At 30.6% G+C, this 15,141-nt stretch overlaps 1 protein-coding gene across 6 annotated transcripts in view; it reads left to right on the top strand.

Moving 5' to 3' along the window:
* The window catches only part of LOC134697347 (F-BAR and double SH3 domains protein 2-like), a 48,377-nt gene that overhangs the window by 15,708 nt on the left and 17,528 nt on the right, over positions 1-15,141 (top strand). For all 6 annotated transcript variants that reach the window (XR_010103105.1, XM_063559559.1, XM_063559558.1 and 3 more), the window contains exons 4-10: positions 2,738-2,823; positions 10,755-10,899; positions 11,975-12,111; positions 12,644-12,707; positions 13,650-13,778; positions 14,220-14,342; positions 14,926-15,021. Coding sequence is in view for 5 of the 6 variants with exons in the window: in XM_063559559.1 (XP_063415629.1) it covers positions 2,738-2,823; positions 10,755-10,899; positions 11,975-12,111; positions 12,644-12,707; positions 13,650-13,778; positions 14,220-14,342; positions 14,926-15,021 (780 nt within the window). In the remaining variant the exon portion in view is untranslated. The remainder of the gene's footprint in view (positions 1-2,737; positions 2,824-10,754; positions 10,900-11,974; positions 12,112-12,643; positions 12,708-13,649; positions 13,779-14,219; positions 14,343-14,925; positions 15,022-15,141) is intronic.

Genomic DNA, 15,141 nt, shown 5'->3' with positions numbered 1-15,141 from the left:
ACACAATTTCAATACTGAGTGATTCCCTCTCTGATATAATCTTGGTTATATTAATTCCCTTCATGTCTTGACTCTGGACCACATTTCATTAATCATGACATATGCTACAGTTACTTGTCTATGATAAGTATTTAAAGAAATTGTTTGTTTGCTAACTAATTGTAGGTACATGTACTTGTAAATCCCATATGATGTTTCATATCAGAACAAGGGCTGTGATGACCTATTGGTCCAAATAATCCCTAGCCTGTCACTTTATTACTGAGGTTGAGAGTTTTTTTAACACTTAAACAAGTACAGGTGTATTTGACTCCAATCTTTATTAATTAGGATTGACAAGTTTCCTGCCATGATGACTTTTTCTCATCTGACACTGCATCTTCCTCTACCAACACCTTATTACTGTTTAACTATGACATATCGGGAAAAGATGCATTTTTCGACTGATTTTTATCATTCAAACTGATTTAATTTGAAAACGAGTTCATGGACCCCTATTTTTCAAAACGGCATTTGGTTTTATTTTGCAGGGAGATTATGTGACCCAAATTTTATAGAACTGTAAATAGAGGATTTTTTTTAAATGTGATAAACATGCAGTGAAGAATTACGTTTTTTCCTCAATTCATGAACATTTGATAAATATGGGTTATTTCTGAATAAAAAATTGCATATTTTTTTAAGATATTTATAAAATACAGAAATTACCGATTATTTAACAAAAAAAAATTTGTTTTTATCTTTTATAACAAAAAAGTTATGTCTTTCTTTCGAAAAAGAAATTACGGCCACAAATCTGAATTTCGAGCAAATATACAAAATTTTGACCTCATTTTATTCAAAAAGTAGCACATGAAGGTATATTTTTTATTACATATTTGATTTAATCAGGTAAAAAATAGCCTAAATGCAAATTTTCATGAACTTGTAAATACAGGATCAAAACTGTATCGTATGCCCTTAAGATCTGCCCACTTCACCCCAGAATTATAATAATGCGTCTCTTGAGTTGAAATATTGATGTCATCATAACAACAATCACTTTTCAATTGTGGCATCAGATGTTTAAAGGGAACCTATGTTATGTCCAGTAAATTTTGCAGTTAAATAGCAATAAGGTGTTTAAAGAAATAGCTGCCAGCAAAATGCAAAGAGTACGTTAAGTGTTGTTAATCACTAAAAATCATAAATCAGTCCTTTCAGGATGGTATAAAGTTTACAAATCTTTAACTGTATCAGTTTATGGGTACTGCATGTTCATGCAGAAAAGACTTCATTTCACTGAACATGCTGAAATTAAATTACTGAGATAATAACTATTTATTTGGTGCTGTTCTTTGATGCAATTCAGAACTGTTAAAAAAACAGTTTATCTGTTTTCCCAGGTTTGGTTTTTCGATGAAATCAATTTCTCATTGTTACTTTACAAATTTGAAATGAATGAAAATGAGATTATATATTGATACTTTAGGTATTGATCACCAGTGTCTATTTCATGTCTTGAAACATACATTATTGATAAAAGATACTTCAAAATTTATAAAACGAAAGTGATTTATCATCCTAGACAAAAGGAAGCTCCGTATATTGTTGATTTTCTCCAAGATTCTTTGGAAGCTTTCTCAACATCTTTTAGAATCACTTTTCGTGTTTTCTGATAATCGTAAAGAATCAGATTTTCTCATGAATAAAATTAAGAGATGACAGAAAGTTTTATAAATATCATGACGGGGCATGATGAATAAGACTTAGAAAGGAAATTGATAGATTTTAGTATGTGATGCCCTTTCATATTTCAAGTGCTAAGTCATGTCTTTGTAGGAATCAGACAAATTAACAAATTCTAAAAATAGAATCGAAAAAATATTTGATAATCTGATTTATGAATAATTGATTCAGAAATCGCAGAGAATAATTCATAGGCACTTGTTACTATCTATGGGAAGACCCACTATCAACGTAAATATACGTTGATAGTGGGTCTTCCCGTTATTAGAAACAAGTGCCTGTGTAATAATTGGTGCTTATATTAAGTTCATGTTTTGGTTAAATAAGGAAACTTTTCTGTAAAGGATTGTTGGTATACTAAAGTTCAAATAACAACTTGTTAAAAGGTTTTTTTCCCCTGTAATTATTTGTTTTTACATTGAGAAGAATACACCTCAGCTTATGAGATCAGGAAAATAAAACTTACAGTTCCTCATTTAATATTTTTTTAAAGTGCATTGTTTTATAGGGGATGTAAATTTTTAGTATGACATCTTCTATACATATGTATATGTTAGAAATATTATGTTGCCCCTTAGTGTCACTTCCACGGTAACTTTTGTTTTATAATTCACAGGCTGTTTTAGGGTAAACACAAAAGGAATAATGTTTAAAAGTGTAAATTGCAAAAAGGATTATCACAATTAGAATGTATTAACATGAATCGAAGAAGAAGAAAAGTTTTGGAGTTGTTGCCCCTGATTTTTTTTTTTGATTTTTTTTTTGGCAGTTTTTGGCTTATATGCATGTTATGATGAAATATAGGAGCAATTTTAAGATGTTAAAAGTGTTATTACAAAAGGGTCAGCATAACAAAGAATAACTAGTGTGTGCTTTAAAGTCCTTTTTTAGCAGCCTATCATTTTTGTGTTGTGCCTCTAATGTTAGGTTGCTGTTTTCTTATCATCAATGAACATTTTTGTTTAATCATATTATTGTAGCATAAATGAATGTTATTTTTCTTTTCCAGAGCCTGCTGAAATTGACCACAAGCCTTTTGAAAAGAGAATTTTCTGCCACACCAGATCTTACAACAGATGATGGCCATGAACATAAGTAAGATCGCTAGTACTATAATGTGAATTAATTATTATATGCACTGTGTATAACATAGCCAGAAATGAGTAGTGGTTTTGCTAATTAATATTCATAATATGTAAATGAGAATTGTACCACGTGATAGTAGTTTGAACTGGACTGGCTTGATAGGCTTGATATCATTAAAATCTTTAAAACACGGATATTATTAGTTGCCCGTCACAGAGTCCTTATTTACAATCACTTTGATATTTCCGTAAAGTTGTCAGGCGGTCAAAATCAAAACAATGAACGTGAATTAAGTGATTTTTTCGTGCTTTCGTGAGTTTATTCTTCGTGAAAAAGTGACATTTTAATTTTACGTGGGAACCTAGAGTTCAACGACTACACATACAAGGTTTGGACTTGCTTATTCTTTGGAAATTCAAGTTTCAAAATCCACCCCGGCAACATGTTTTTGTAATGCCCTTGTAGCCAATTTTCAACACGAAGTTGGCAAATTTGACGTTTCAGCCATTTTAGCCTGTATTTTACACTGCAATGTTAAAGCCCTCTCGCTTCGATATTTAAAATAGCTCAGGAACCTGTATTTTTGCAACAACAGTCATAATGTTTCGTTTAAATGGTGTATATTGTTGTGTATATTCATTTTCTGCCCCGGCAACCTGTCTATCACTTAAATTAAAATTAAAAAAGGCATTTTTTTCAAAATTCCCTATCATTTTTAGTAATTTCCGTGACCCGTATCCGATTTCTTTAGTATAATATTCAAATAAGCAAAGTGGCGTTGATTTCTGGATATGAATGCATGCAGGATGTTCTGGCTGTATTGAAGACCTGGCATTGGTGGTCTTTGGCTGTTTTCTGCTCTTTGTTTGAGTGTTAATTATCTCTTTGACACATTCTCCATTTCCATTCTCAATTTTTGAAGAATGGACAAACATGTCATTGCAAAAATTTGAAATGCTGCCTTTAGATAATTATTATCAGATTATTCACCTTAAAACCTGGTGATAATTTCTGAATTTACAGTACATGTTCTCAATTTTCATGACAATCAGCTATAGTATATGTCACATAGCTTTTCAGTGAAAAATAGTAAAGAATTTAGTCATAGATAATAAATGTGAATTTTTGTCTTGTTTCTAACAATGCTAAGTTAAGACTAATGATTCATTTGTTTCCCAGGCCAAAGGTATGCATTCTTTACATTTTTTTTCTAAAAAATACAACCAGTTGTTTATAAATTTTTAAAAAAGAATCAAGATCATAAGATCAGTCTCCAGGGTTGGCAAAGTATTACCCGCCCGGGAATTCCTGGGTGGGAAAACCCGGGTTTTCCCGGGGTGGGCAATACTCCCAGAAATAGGTAATAGTGGGCAATATGATTTTCTATGCTTATTTTAACACTAAATAGTAAAGACTGGGTACAGTTTCATAGTATAACAGCTAAATATATACTTTTTATACAGATAACCATTGACAGTCATTTCTAGAAGATTGAAATATCAAATTCATTCTCTTCTCTATTAATTTTATATGTAGGCAGAACAGAAGATTTGTACATTTAAGATACCTTTTTAATTACCAAACATTATTTTAATAATCTAAACTTTGAAACATGCATTTTATTGCAGTGTTTAAGTGACTTGTTAATTTTATTTGTTACATTCATATTGCTAAATAAACACCCTAAGGGGTCATGACAATAAAACTTAAAGAATTATAAGGGATGATTATTGTTACATAAACAAATCTGTGTTCTAATCTGAATAATTACTAATTAATTAGTGACATTATTTAAATGTAATTTTTCTTACAATTAAGTAATTGTTAATTCTTAAATTAGGAGTTATATTTATTTGAAAGAAAAAATTGTTTAGCTTTATATTTACGGTTTGCCAATCTAGACAAATGCTAGACAAACAAAATAGGGTATACATATCTTATTTAATGTATTATTTTCGTGTTTATCACTGAATCCTCTTTAAAATTCAGACAAGTATTTTATATTACCCAGTATTGCCCAGCATTACCCACTAAAACCCAGTAAAACCCGGGTTTTCCCAGTATTTCCCACTGGGCTGGGCATAATTTTTAAAGACTTGAATCAGACTGGTTATAAATATTTTTAATGGCAATGACCTTGTTATCTCTTAATACCTGTGTAAGTTTTACCTTAGAAAAATGCAGCCTAGTTAAATGACATTTATGTTGTTATGTAATTGTATACCCTCTGTGTGGGAAAAGTTACAATTTTGTGGTATTTCAATTTTCACTTTTATTTTACTGAGGGGATTGTGAAGACTTAATTATTCAGGCCTGTATCCCGGAATTTTCAAGGGGGGGTATTGGACTCTCAAACTCCACTTTAACAGTCACAATTCGAACAGAATGTTGACTTTAACAGTGCTTATTTGTTTTCAAGGGGGGGTCGTTTGACCCCCCTGGCTACGGTTATGTTATTTGAATAGTCACTACAGCATCCAATATAGATTTGGATACTTTTAACAATTCCGGAAATTAAACCAAATATTTGCCACTGTACATTAAGCAAACATGAATTAATCAACCAATTGAAATATATAGACATAAGATGATGTACTACGAGTGCCAATGAGACAATTATCCACCCATGTCACAATTTGTAAAAGAAAAACCATTATAGGCCAAAGTACAGTCTGGAGTCTCTGGACAACACAGAGTCTTGGCTCACCCTAAACAGCAAGCTATATATATATTAGTATAATGTTTTGAAAATATCAGAAATTTGATTCTCACTAAAGACAGAAACACTTAAAAAATCCATAATTTTGATTAATGTTTTACTACTGTATACATCATTGCATGTGATAGGAGATTGGAAGCATGTTATTATGGCGTGCTTTGTACGGAAAATTGTAAATTTACATCCATTTAATGCTACACCAAAGAATAAGTCAATATATTGAGCATCCTTCATACTTTTAACAGAATTACGCAGGAAGAATTGATGAAAATTGGATTATAAACATTTTACTGTTCGGAATTGACGTAAAATTTTCATTTTCTGTGTCAATTGTTTTGTTTTGAATTCAATGCAATGAAATTAACATGGACTGTCAGCTGCATTTAGCACATACATACTACTATGATGACAGATCTATTAAATTTATTCACACCTCTGTTACAAATTGGTCTCATCTCCTTAAATGTTCAAATGAAATAATGATTTGAGCTGTGCCAGATAAGAATCAATTTTATGCAAATAAAAATTGATACATCTGTTGTCATATTTCAAATCGAAAAACGCAAAGTTTGTAATTGTTACTGTTTGAAAATTGCGTTGTTATAAGAACCTTCCAAAACAGAAAACTAAACCCAATATAGAAAACTAAAGGCTGAGCAACACAAATCCCACCCAAAACTGGGGTGATATCAGTTGCTTTAAGGAAGGGTAATTATGTGGCACCTGTCATGATTGCTTGTGTAAAACACAAAATGGTTGATAAGCTTTATTCAGTAGATCACATTAAGGGAATAAAAGGACAATTAATATTATTAGTATCTGTAATCATCTATATTATATTCAATAATCATGATAATGGTCAACCAACTTGTGTTGGTGTTCTTTAATTTTCCAGGGGGAACTATCCTTGCTTTTACCCATATTGTTCAGTTTTTGGTGGATTAATCTTAGTTATCTTATTCTCGCTCATCATGCCACACCTTATTTAGATTTAAAGAAGTTAGACCCATTTAAAAACAAGTTCAAGGGTCTTAGATTGGGCATGATAATTAAATTTCAGTTCATCTTGATTATTTAAAAGTTGATCAATATTAATACAATTGTCTTAGCGTTCATAGATAAATAAATGGTTATCTGACATGGAATAGATAATTGTTACAACACTAAAGTATACATAGAGATAATTTAGTCTGGGAAAACATCATTTATTTATGAGATGAAATTAGCTCTGAACTAGCTTCAAGTAACTACCAGTACCCTTAGACTTTTGTGGTTAGGTTCCAAGGTTGTTTTGATGTTTATGAAAGTAGAGATGAGGTATGATTGCCAATGACAACTATCCACAAGGTCAAGGATAAGGGAAGGGTAAATGTCAACAGCCAATGTTATCCAGCACAACATAATGTACTTGTCTCAAGTAGCAACCTGTTGTTAAGTAGGTGTCGTTGGTTGGCAGTTGCCATATATTATTGTTTTAAAAGTTAAAGAGCTGTGATTTGATTGTCAATGAGGATTGAGACAACTATCCACCAAAGTTAGATGAAATGGATGTAAGCAATTATAGGCAAACATATGGATTTCAACAATGAGAGAAACCATTATACTGCTTAGTTATGTTTATAAAAATAGGAAGCAAGTCAGTTGAAAAAACTTAGAAAACTGCCTAATTTAAAGGGACCATTTAAGAAGTTCTCAATCCGTTCCGGAAAATAACCAGATACGAGAAAAAAGCAGAGAATTTTATGGGTCTGATATTTCTCCACACTTAATATTTAGATATATTTGGTAATCTTTAAAATGCTCCATTCATAGACCAATTGACTGTATATCTTGTTAGTAAAATTCATTTGACTATTATGACATATGTTTCTGTGTCATTTTGGTCTCTTGTGGACGGTTGTCTCATTGGCAATCAATTACCACATCTTCTTTATATATATGGTATATTATAAGTACACCGATTTCCTTAATAACCGTCCCCCTCCCCCTTTTATGAAATATTGAAAATTTCATTTCTCCATTCATAGACCAATAAACATCTTGTAAGTAAAATTCATTTGAGTATTATGACCTATGGTACATTATAAGTACACCGATGTCCTTGATAACCCTCCCCCTTTTTTTGACATATGAAAATCTTCAATTCTCCATTCATAGACCAATAAACATCTTGTTAGTACAATTCATTTGAGTATTATGACCTATGATACATTATAAGTACACCAATGTCCTTGATATGGGAACGAAGTCCCCAATTATGGTAGAAAAATAAAAAAAATCAGGAAAATTTCCCAAATTTTTCATTCTACTAATGAACTCAAAATCTTTGGAGTATTATGACATATGATACATTATAAGCACACTGATGCCTTGACAACCCTCCTCCTGTTTTTGACATATTCAAATTTCACTTTCCATTCATAGACCAATAGACCATATAAACCTAAGTTAGTAAAAAACAATTGACTGTTATGACATATGGTACATTATAAGTACACTGATGTCCTTGGTATAAGTTGTTACCAATTTTGAAACCACTTTCCCCCCTTTTTTGACCTGAAAATTTTTAATTTTCCATTCATTATAGACCTTTACACCATATAAACATCTTGTTAGTAAAATTCATTTGAGTATTATAACATATATATGGTACATGATTACATGTATAAGTACACTGATGTCCTTGGTATAAGTTGTAACCTATTTTAAAACCAATTTCCCCCTTTTTTGACTTATGAAAATTTTCAATTTTCTCATTCATAGACCAATTCATAGACCAATAGACCATTTAAACATCTTGTTAGTAAAATTGATTTAAGTATTATGACATATGGTACATTATAAGCACACCGATGTCCTTGATAGCCCTCCCCCTTTTTTTGGCATATGAAAATCTGCAATTCTCCATTCATAGACCAATAAACATCTTGTTAGTAAAATTGATTTGAGTATTATGACATATGGTACATTATTAGTACACCAATGTCCTTGATATAAGTTGTTACCTGCAATGTTAACCAGGTGTAAACAGGTGTTACGACTTAGGGCTGACATAAGCTGATGTCATAATAACATGCAATAAATCTGTAATCAGTTGTCATGGAGGTGTGAAATTGATGAAATAGTAATGGTCTTTTACTAATAATTCTGACATATAACATGCAGGCTAATTTGTTCCTTGATTTGAGCTTTTGATCTCTAAGTAATTTCAGTAGAGTAACATATATAATATACTTGTTATACACGTTTTTTTTATCGTGCACTCTGTGTCCCCGACTTCATGTGTGTGTTTTAAAGTGACGTCTTCTTTGTCTTGGACTTTCTGGAATGCAATAAGGTTCTAATAAGTACATGACCAAATTTAGTTAAACAAAAATATTATATGAGACAGCAATTTGAAAATAAAACCAAAAATTACATCTTTGCTAAAGATTGAGTTGATTTTTTTTTCTAGTGGAATTTTTAATACATAAGTATTCTCTTTATATAAACAAAGAAGTTCAACAAACATCAATATAAGACAGCAATTTGACAAAGAAATAATTAAAACCAGAAATAATGTAGATTATCTTTGTGGATTATTAAAAATTAAAATGAAGTATTTATTTTTAGCTTTGATAGTTATACAGACTCTATGCCATATGCCATCTTTTAAACATGAAACAAAAGAATATTCAGCAATTTGACAACAAAGTTAAAACTGAAATAAATATTTTGGCTTAAAATAAAAAAAAAACTGATGTGGTATTTTTATGGCAGACCCAGCTTGATTGAAGCATTGTTTCAATTTTCAATTTATTTTATTTCCTATTTGAAGGTCTCCATCTGGAAGGTAAGAACTTGAATCTGAAATGAAAATGTTTATTTAATTTTTAATTCACATGATAACATTTTTATAATTTACTAATACTTGTTCGTTGTATAGAAAGTTGTTTTATACTTATTTTAATTTTTGGTGTCATTTTCACTTTATTTTAATAGAATTTATCCTTGCGTTAAATTTTATGTCAAGGTTTCTTATGTGTACACATTAAGTTCAAAGCCATTTAATAAAAAGTTATTTTATCACAAGCACATATTTAGGTTTGTTTTTCACCCTTAATTGTTATTTTATGAATTTAAGTTAGAAATTAGGAGTGTTCTAGGTGAGTTTAGTCTGTAATACAGCTTTTTAAGGTGGCTCGGGTGTCTTCCTCCATCTTGGATTTTAAATAAGCAGATGTCTTTGGTATATATATTTGATGAAATGTGCAAATTTTGAGAGTTGTATGTAAATTATGTAAAAGACTTTTGATATAGATATAGAAAATTGTGTGTTTTAACATAACTTAGGTTGTAATTTTGTAAAAACGCCTTGTTTATTTGTGTTTGATTAGATTTTTTCAAACTTTGCCAAATAAGGGGAGATAACTCCGATAAAGTAAATTTTACAATAGAAAGTGTTATGAATTTACCTATTTCGATATGTAGCAAGAAAACAAGTTTGGTGACCCCATTTTTTCTTTTGCTTATTTGAAAGCATGTTATAAGAGCAATATTCTCACATTTTATCTTAAAGTTCTTATAGTACGTTTTTGTTTTATCACACAAAATTTAATTTTCTATGAATAATCTATACAAAATCTGACAAATTTGCGCAACCTGTAGCGTGAAAAAAAGTCCGGTGACCCATACTTTTTAATACAGTTTTGAAAAAAGCATGATAAAAGCTTTGTCTTGACAAGTTATCAAAAAATTCTGTCAGTTTTAATTAAGACGCCCCAGCCACCTTAATAGCTTTTAATTGTTAATATTATTTATTTAGTTTTGATATCTGCAATATTGTATTGGAAAAATGATAATATCTTCATTTGAATCCACTTTAGAATACCCTTCAGGGTTGATTGCATAGAAAAAGTGAAAATTATTTGAAGAGAATCAAAACAAGTAGAAAAATGAGCAAAAAGGGCAATTTTTGTCATAAATTTCAATGATAACACATCATATAAGTGCAAGTAATCTGATTTGACATAAATATAGTTAATTGTCTTGAATTCATGACTGTTCAGAGTGTATTGCAAATTGATGTATTAGAGTTTGCAGTTCAGTCAAAATTTGTTTCAAACTTAGATTGTTTGAAAATTGTGACTGATTTATATACAGGTCCAATTTAGAGAGAGATATAGAAGAAAGTCATTTAAAACTAAAATGGTAGGTTTAATTTTTCCTTTATATCTTTCAGAACGGCTTTGGGAGTATGGAGGACAATTCTGGAAGAGACAGAACGACTCGCCAAGGCTCGCCTTCAGGCAGCTGAAATATACATGGAGAAAATAGCTGAGCCTTTGAAACCTCTTAAATCTGCAAAAATACAATGTTATAAAAAGGTAAGGCGGAATATGAATGAGATTTGCCTACAGTTACAAGCTGGCCTAACAGCTTACTTTCAAAGGGTGATAGATACAGATCTTGGGATTTTGTCAAGGCAGCAATCCAGGGTAACAATAAAGACCATCAGCTTAGAAATGATACATTAAAATGATCAGAAAAATAAGCTTGATGAATTTTACACAAGATTCTTCAGATCATAGAGCTCCTCATGTTTTGGATATTTATTCATCAGTGTCTTTAAAATAATTAAGTTTGAACGTCAATGATGAAAGTTTATCCAGAAAGAACTTCCTACACAAGAAATTTACTAAGCGTTATTTTCATAAAATAATGATTTATGAGAGGTTGTGACAAGACATTTAAAAATAACCACGGCTTAAAAAATGAAAAAAGTAAGAAACCAGGAAGAGCTTATATTAGATAAGCTTCTTATGGTATTAAACCTTCAGGCAAAACACAGGTTATTTTTGTTTGTTTAATTAAGGAAAGGGAAGTCATTTTAAACTGGAGAAAAAGCTTCATTATCTGTTAAAAAGTAAATAAAGATATCAGAAGAAGAAGGAAAAATAGAGTATAATAAATATTTAAGTTATATTCTTTTTGATGATAATTTATTGCTATTTTCATGTTTTCTGAACTAGTACAATTTGATTTTTAACTGAAAGATTATTTCTGAAGCATTACCTTTTTGTTTTGAGATTTTTGTTTAAATGGTTGTCTCAGTTCAGACAAATATTATAAGAATTAGCATAAGCAATTAGGAAATTGTGTTTCCCTTACCAATGTTTTTGTGTTGTAGCTCAATGTCTTTCAATATACAACAACAACATGTTGTTTTGTATGTTGCTAGCTAATTGTTTTTAAAACTCTTAAAGCATGCATTCTTCAAAACACCAGAAAAATGATTCCATAGGGTTGTATGCAGATTTTGAAAAAAAACTTGAAAATCAAATACATGTTTCTTCAATAATACAAGTTTCTTAAATCCGCAAAATTTAGTATCCACAAAAAATAAATGAATCCACAGTACTAAGCATTTTAAATATTATTCATTTCCATGTATGTTTGTAGATGGTACCCCAGTTGACCACCTATCAACAAGAAGTTAGTCAGACTGTGAATGAGATGGTCAAATCACAGAAAACCTATAATATTGACCAGACACTGACCCATGATGCAAGACAAAAATCTGCTGAGGCTAACGACAGGTAAGTCAGACATATTAGATGTAGTATGATTGCCAATGAGACAACTCTCCTTCCAAGTAATAATTTATTAAAGTAGACCATTATAGGTCAAGGTATGGCCTTCAACACAGAGCTTTTGCTCACAAAAGACCATATCACATACAAGTTCACAACTTTAGGTCAACGCATGGCCTTCAACAATGTGTAAAACCCATACCGCAAAGTCAGCTTTAAAAGGCACCCAAAGTCCAAATGAAAAACAATTCAAACAAGAAAAATAATGCCCTGATTTCAGTATAAATAATGAGCGAAAAACAAATATGATAAACTGGTACATCAACAAACAACAACCACCCAGACTCCTGGTGCTGCTTATAAGCATTTAGCATACATTGATCAAATTCTGGCTCATGTTGCAAGACTACAAGATGCTTAGGCTAACCACTGGTTAGTCAAACTTTTACTGAACACTAACTCTTGATGAAAGAGAGCTAACATCTGTGAACAAGTTTTTAATGTGTTTTTACAGTTAAATCATTATTTATATTTTCAGATTATCAAGAAAATCTACAGGAATTTTCACTTCCCTTGCAAGTTTACAGAAAAATTGTGCCAAGGTATCAATGATTTGAAATATTTAAAACAAGACAATAAGCATGCACCAGTCAATCAACTATATAAATTAAAGTTATACAGTTGTACTAATGTTATAGTATGATTGCTATTGAGACAACTCTCTGCCAGAAACCAAATAATTATGGGTCACTGTACAGACTACAACAATGAGCAATAACCATACTGCATAGTAAGCTATTAAAGACCTGAAAATGACAAATGTAAAAAACAATTTAATAGAGAAAACTAATATTGTTAAACTTGCTAGTGTAAATTTTGAGACACTGGTGTCTGACTGTCAATTAACATTTTCTGGGTAAAAAAGATGAATCTGTTAATAAAAACTTTTGATGGTAATGTTTCTTTATGATGGTTGATTGGTAATACTTTTTTATGTGCCACTTTCAGCGTGTTTGGCATTATCTTATTGGTTGAAGAAACTAAAAAGTTCTTTTCTGAAACATGGGCTTAAAATGTCTCTTTTTGCTTGTGTTGTTGGGTTGCTGTCTCATTTGTTTGTCAAATTATAAATTCATCATTCAGTATTGTAATAACTACTGTGCATACATTTATTTTTGTAAGTACTAATTTTTGAGAATGTAGGTAAACATATGTACATGTATTTCCATCAAAATTTGAATTCATGTTCTTGCCACTGAAAACAAGCATTATAAAGAAAAGTGTTGTTCTTTGAGCATTCAAATTTGTAGTCCACCTGATTTAATGAAATTTGTTTTCCCACAAAAAAGAAGAAATCTATAGCATTAAAAAGGTACAAATAGGTTCAAGTTTTAGTAGTTTCACACTTAATTTTTAGACAAACATTAAATAAATGAATACACACCAAAAAAAAAAATCTTTTGCATTCTCACTTTCCTGAACAATGTTGATACATGGCAGTTTAATATTAAACCTTTTTTTTTTTATCTTTTTCTCCATTTTAGTTAAATACCCGACGAGACGGATGCGAAGTCAAATCTACAAACTCACGAAATGAATATTTATTATGTTTAGCTGCAAGCAGTGCTCATCAACATCGGTATTACTCAACAGATTTACCCGATCTCATAGACGTGAGTTAATTTGATAAAATCGTAACTAAGTTTGCAAGGTATGATTGGATAATTAAAGAGTTACTAATCAAAGAATTCAAATACAGACAAATATTAAACCAGTGACTAAACAACGCATAAATTCTTGAAAATACTTGAAGCGCATGAGTAAATTATCAGTGTTGTTAGGTCAAAAGTTACACTTTTCAATATTTCATGAAATTCTGATTAAATATTTACTTTGACTTTTTGACAAAAACATGAAAATTTAAAAAAAAAAAAAAAAAACTGTTTGAAAATTTTCATTCATTACAATAGAATTTGATTAAAAGCTTTATATTCAGCTGAATTTAACAGAGTTATCTCCCTGCAGTGCTTTGTACTGCCTCAATTGAGAAAGTTACACACACCATGCTCAAAGAAAAAGTTTTTTTAAACATTTGTTATTTGTTACTTTTTCAGACATTAGACGGTGATATGTACGACCATATTAGAGATTATTTTCTGACCTATGGGAAAGCTGCATTAGATGTCAGTACTCAGGAAAAATCTGCTTGTGAAAATATATTCACTGAAGCTGATTTAGTAAGTATATCTTTAGTAATTATGATAGGTTAATTTTTCATAATTAATATAGTATATATACCAATGCATATGCTAATGGTTCCTATAAGAATAAGAAGTCAGGTATAATTTCCAATGAGACAACTCTCCACAAGAGACCAAATGACAAAAAAATTTACAACTATAGTTCAATTTTCAATTCAGAAATTTGTGTAATCATTTATCTTTGCCATGATTGTACTATGGATACAAACACAAGATTACGATGGAAACACTGGATAAGCTAATTCCCTGATATATAAAAAGGCAATGTCTGACAAGGCTCCTGATTTGAGACAGGAACATGGTCAGGCACATAGAAATACATAAAAACTGCACAAAAAATCCGTAAAAGAGAGTCAACATAAGTAATATACAGGCATCCATTCTACATATGCAGAAGAAAATCTACATAGCAAAAATAGATTTGAAAAGGCAAAAAATGTTATTTTCTTTTGGCTGTGTTGGTTTTTCTTTTGATTTCTTTTTGTTTAATTTTTACTTGGCAAATGTCTTCTTGTATTAAAGTATACTGCAAGTTAATATTTTTATATATTTTTTTCAGATTGACAGAAATTTTAATCACCAGTGCTTTCTATATTGTAATAAAATATTAACAGACAAAGTGCAATACCAGTTTGAACCATGTCATAACGATAAGGTAAGTCACACACAAACATGGTTGTAGCTATAGTGAGATGACAGGGATGGAAATTAGCAAAGGTCTAGTAACTGGCTATCAGATACTAGAATATTTCTGTTTCAATATTACACATACAGA

This window comes from Mytilus trossulus, chromosome 14 (genome assembly GCF_036588685.1).
Source record: "Mytilus trossulus isolate FHL-02 chromosome 14, PNRI_Mtr1.1.1.hap1, whole genome shotgun sequence".
Classification (NCBI taxonomy): domain Eukaryota; kingdom Metazoa; phylum Mollusca; class Bivalvia; order Mytilida; family Mytilidae; genus Mytilus; species Mytilus trossulus.
The sequence above is the reverse complement of the archived record's forward strand: the minus strand, read 5'-3'. Positions and strand labels throughout refer to the sequence as shown.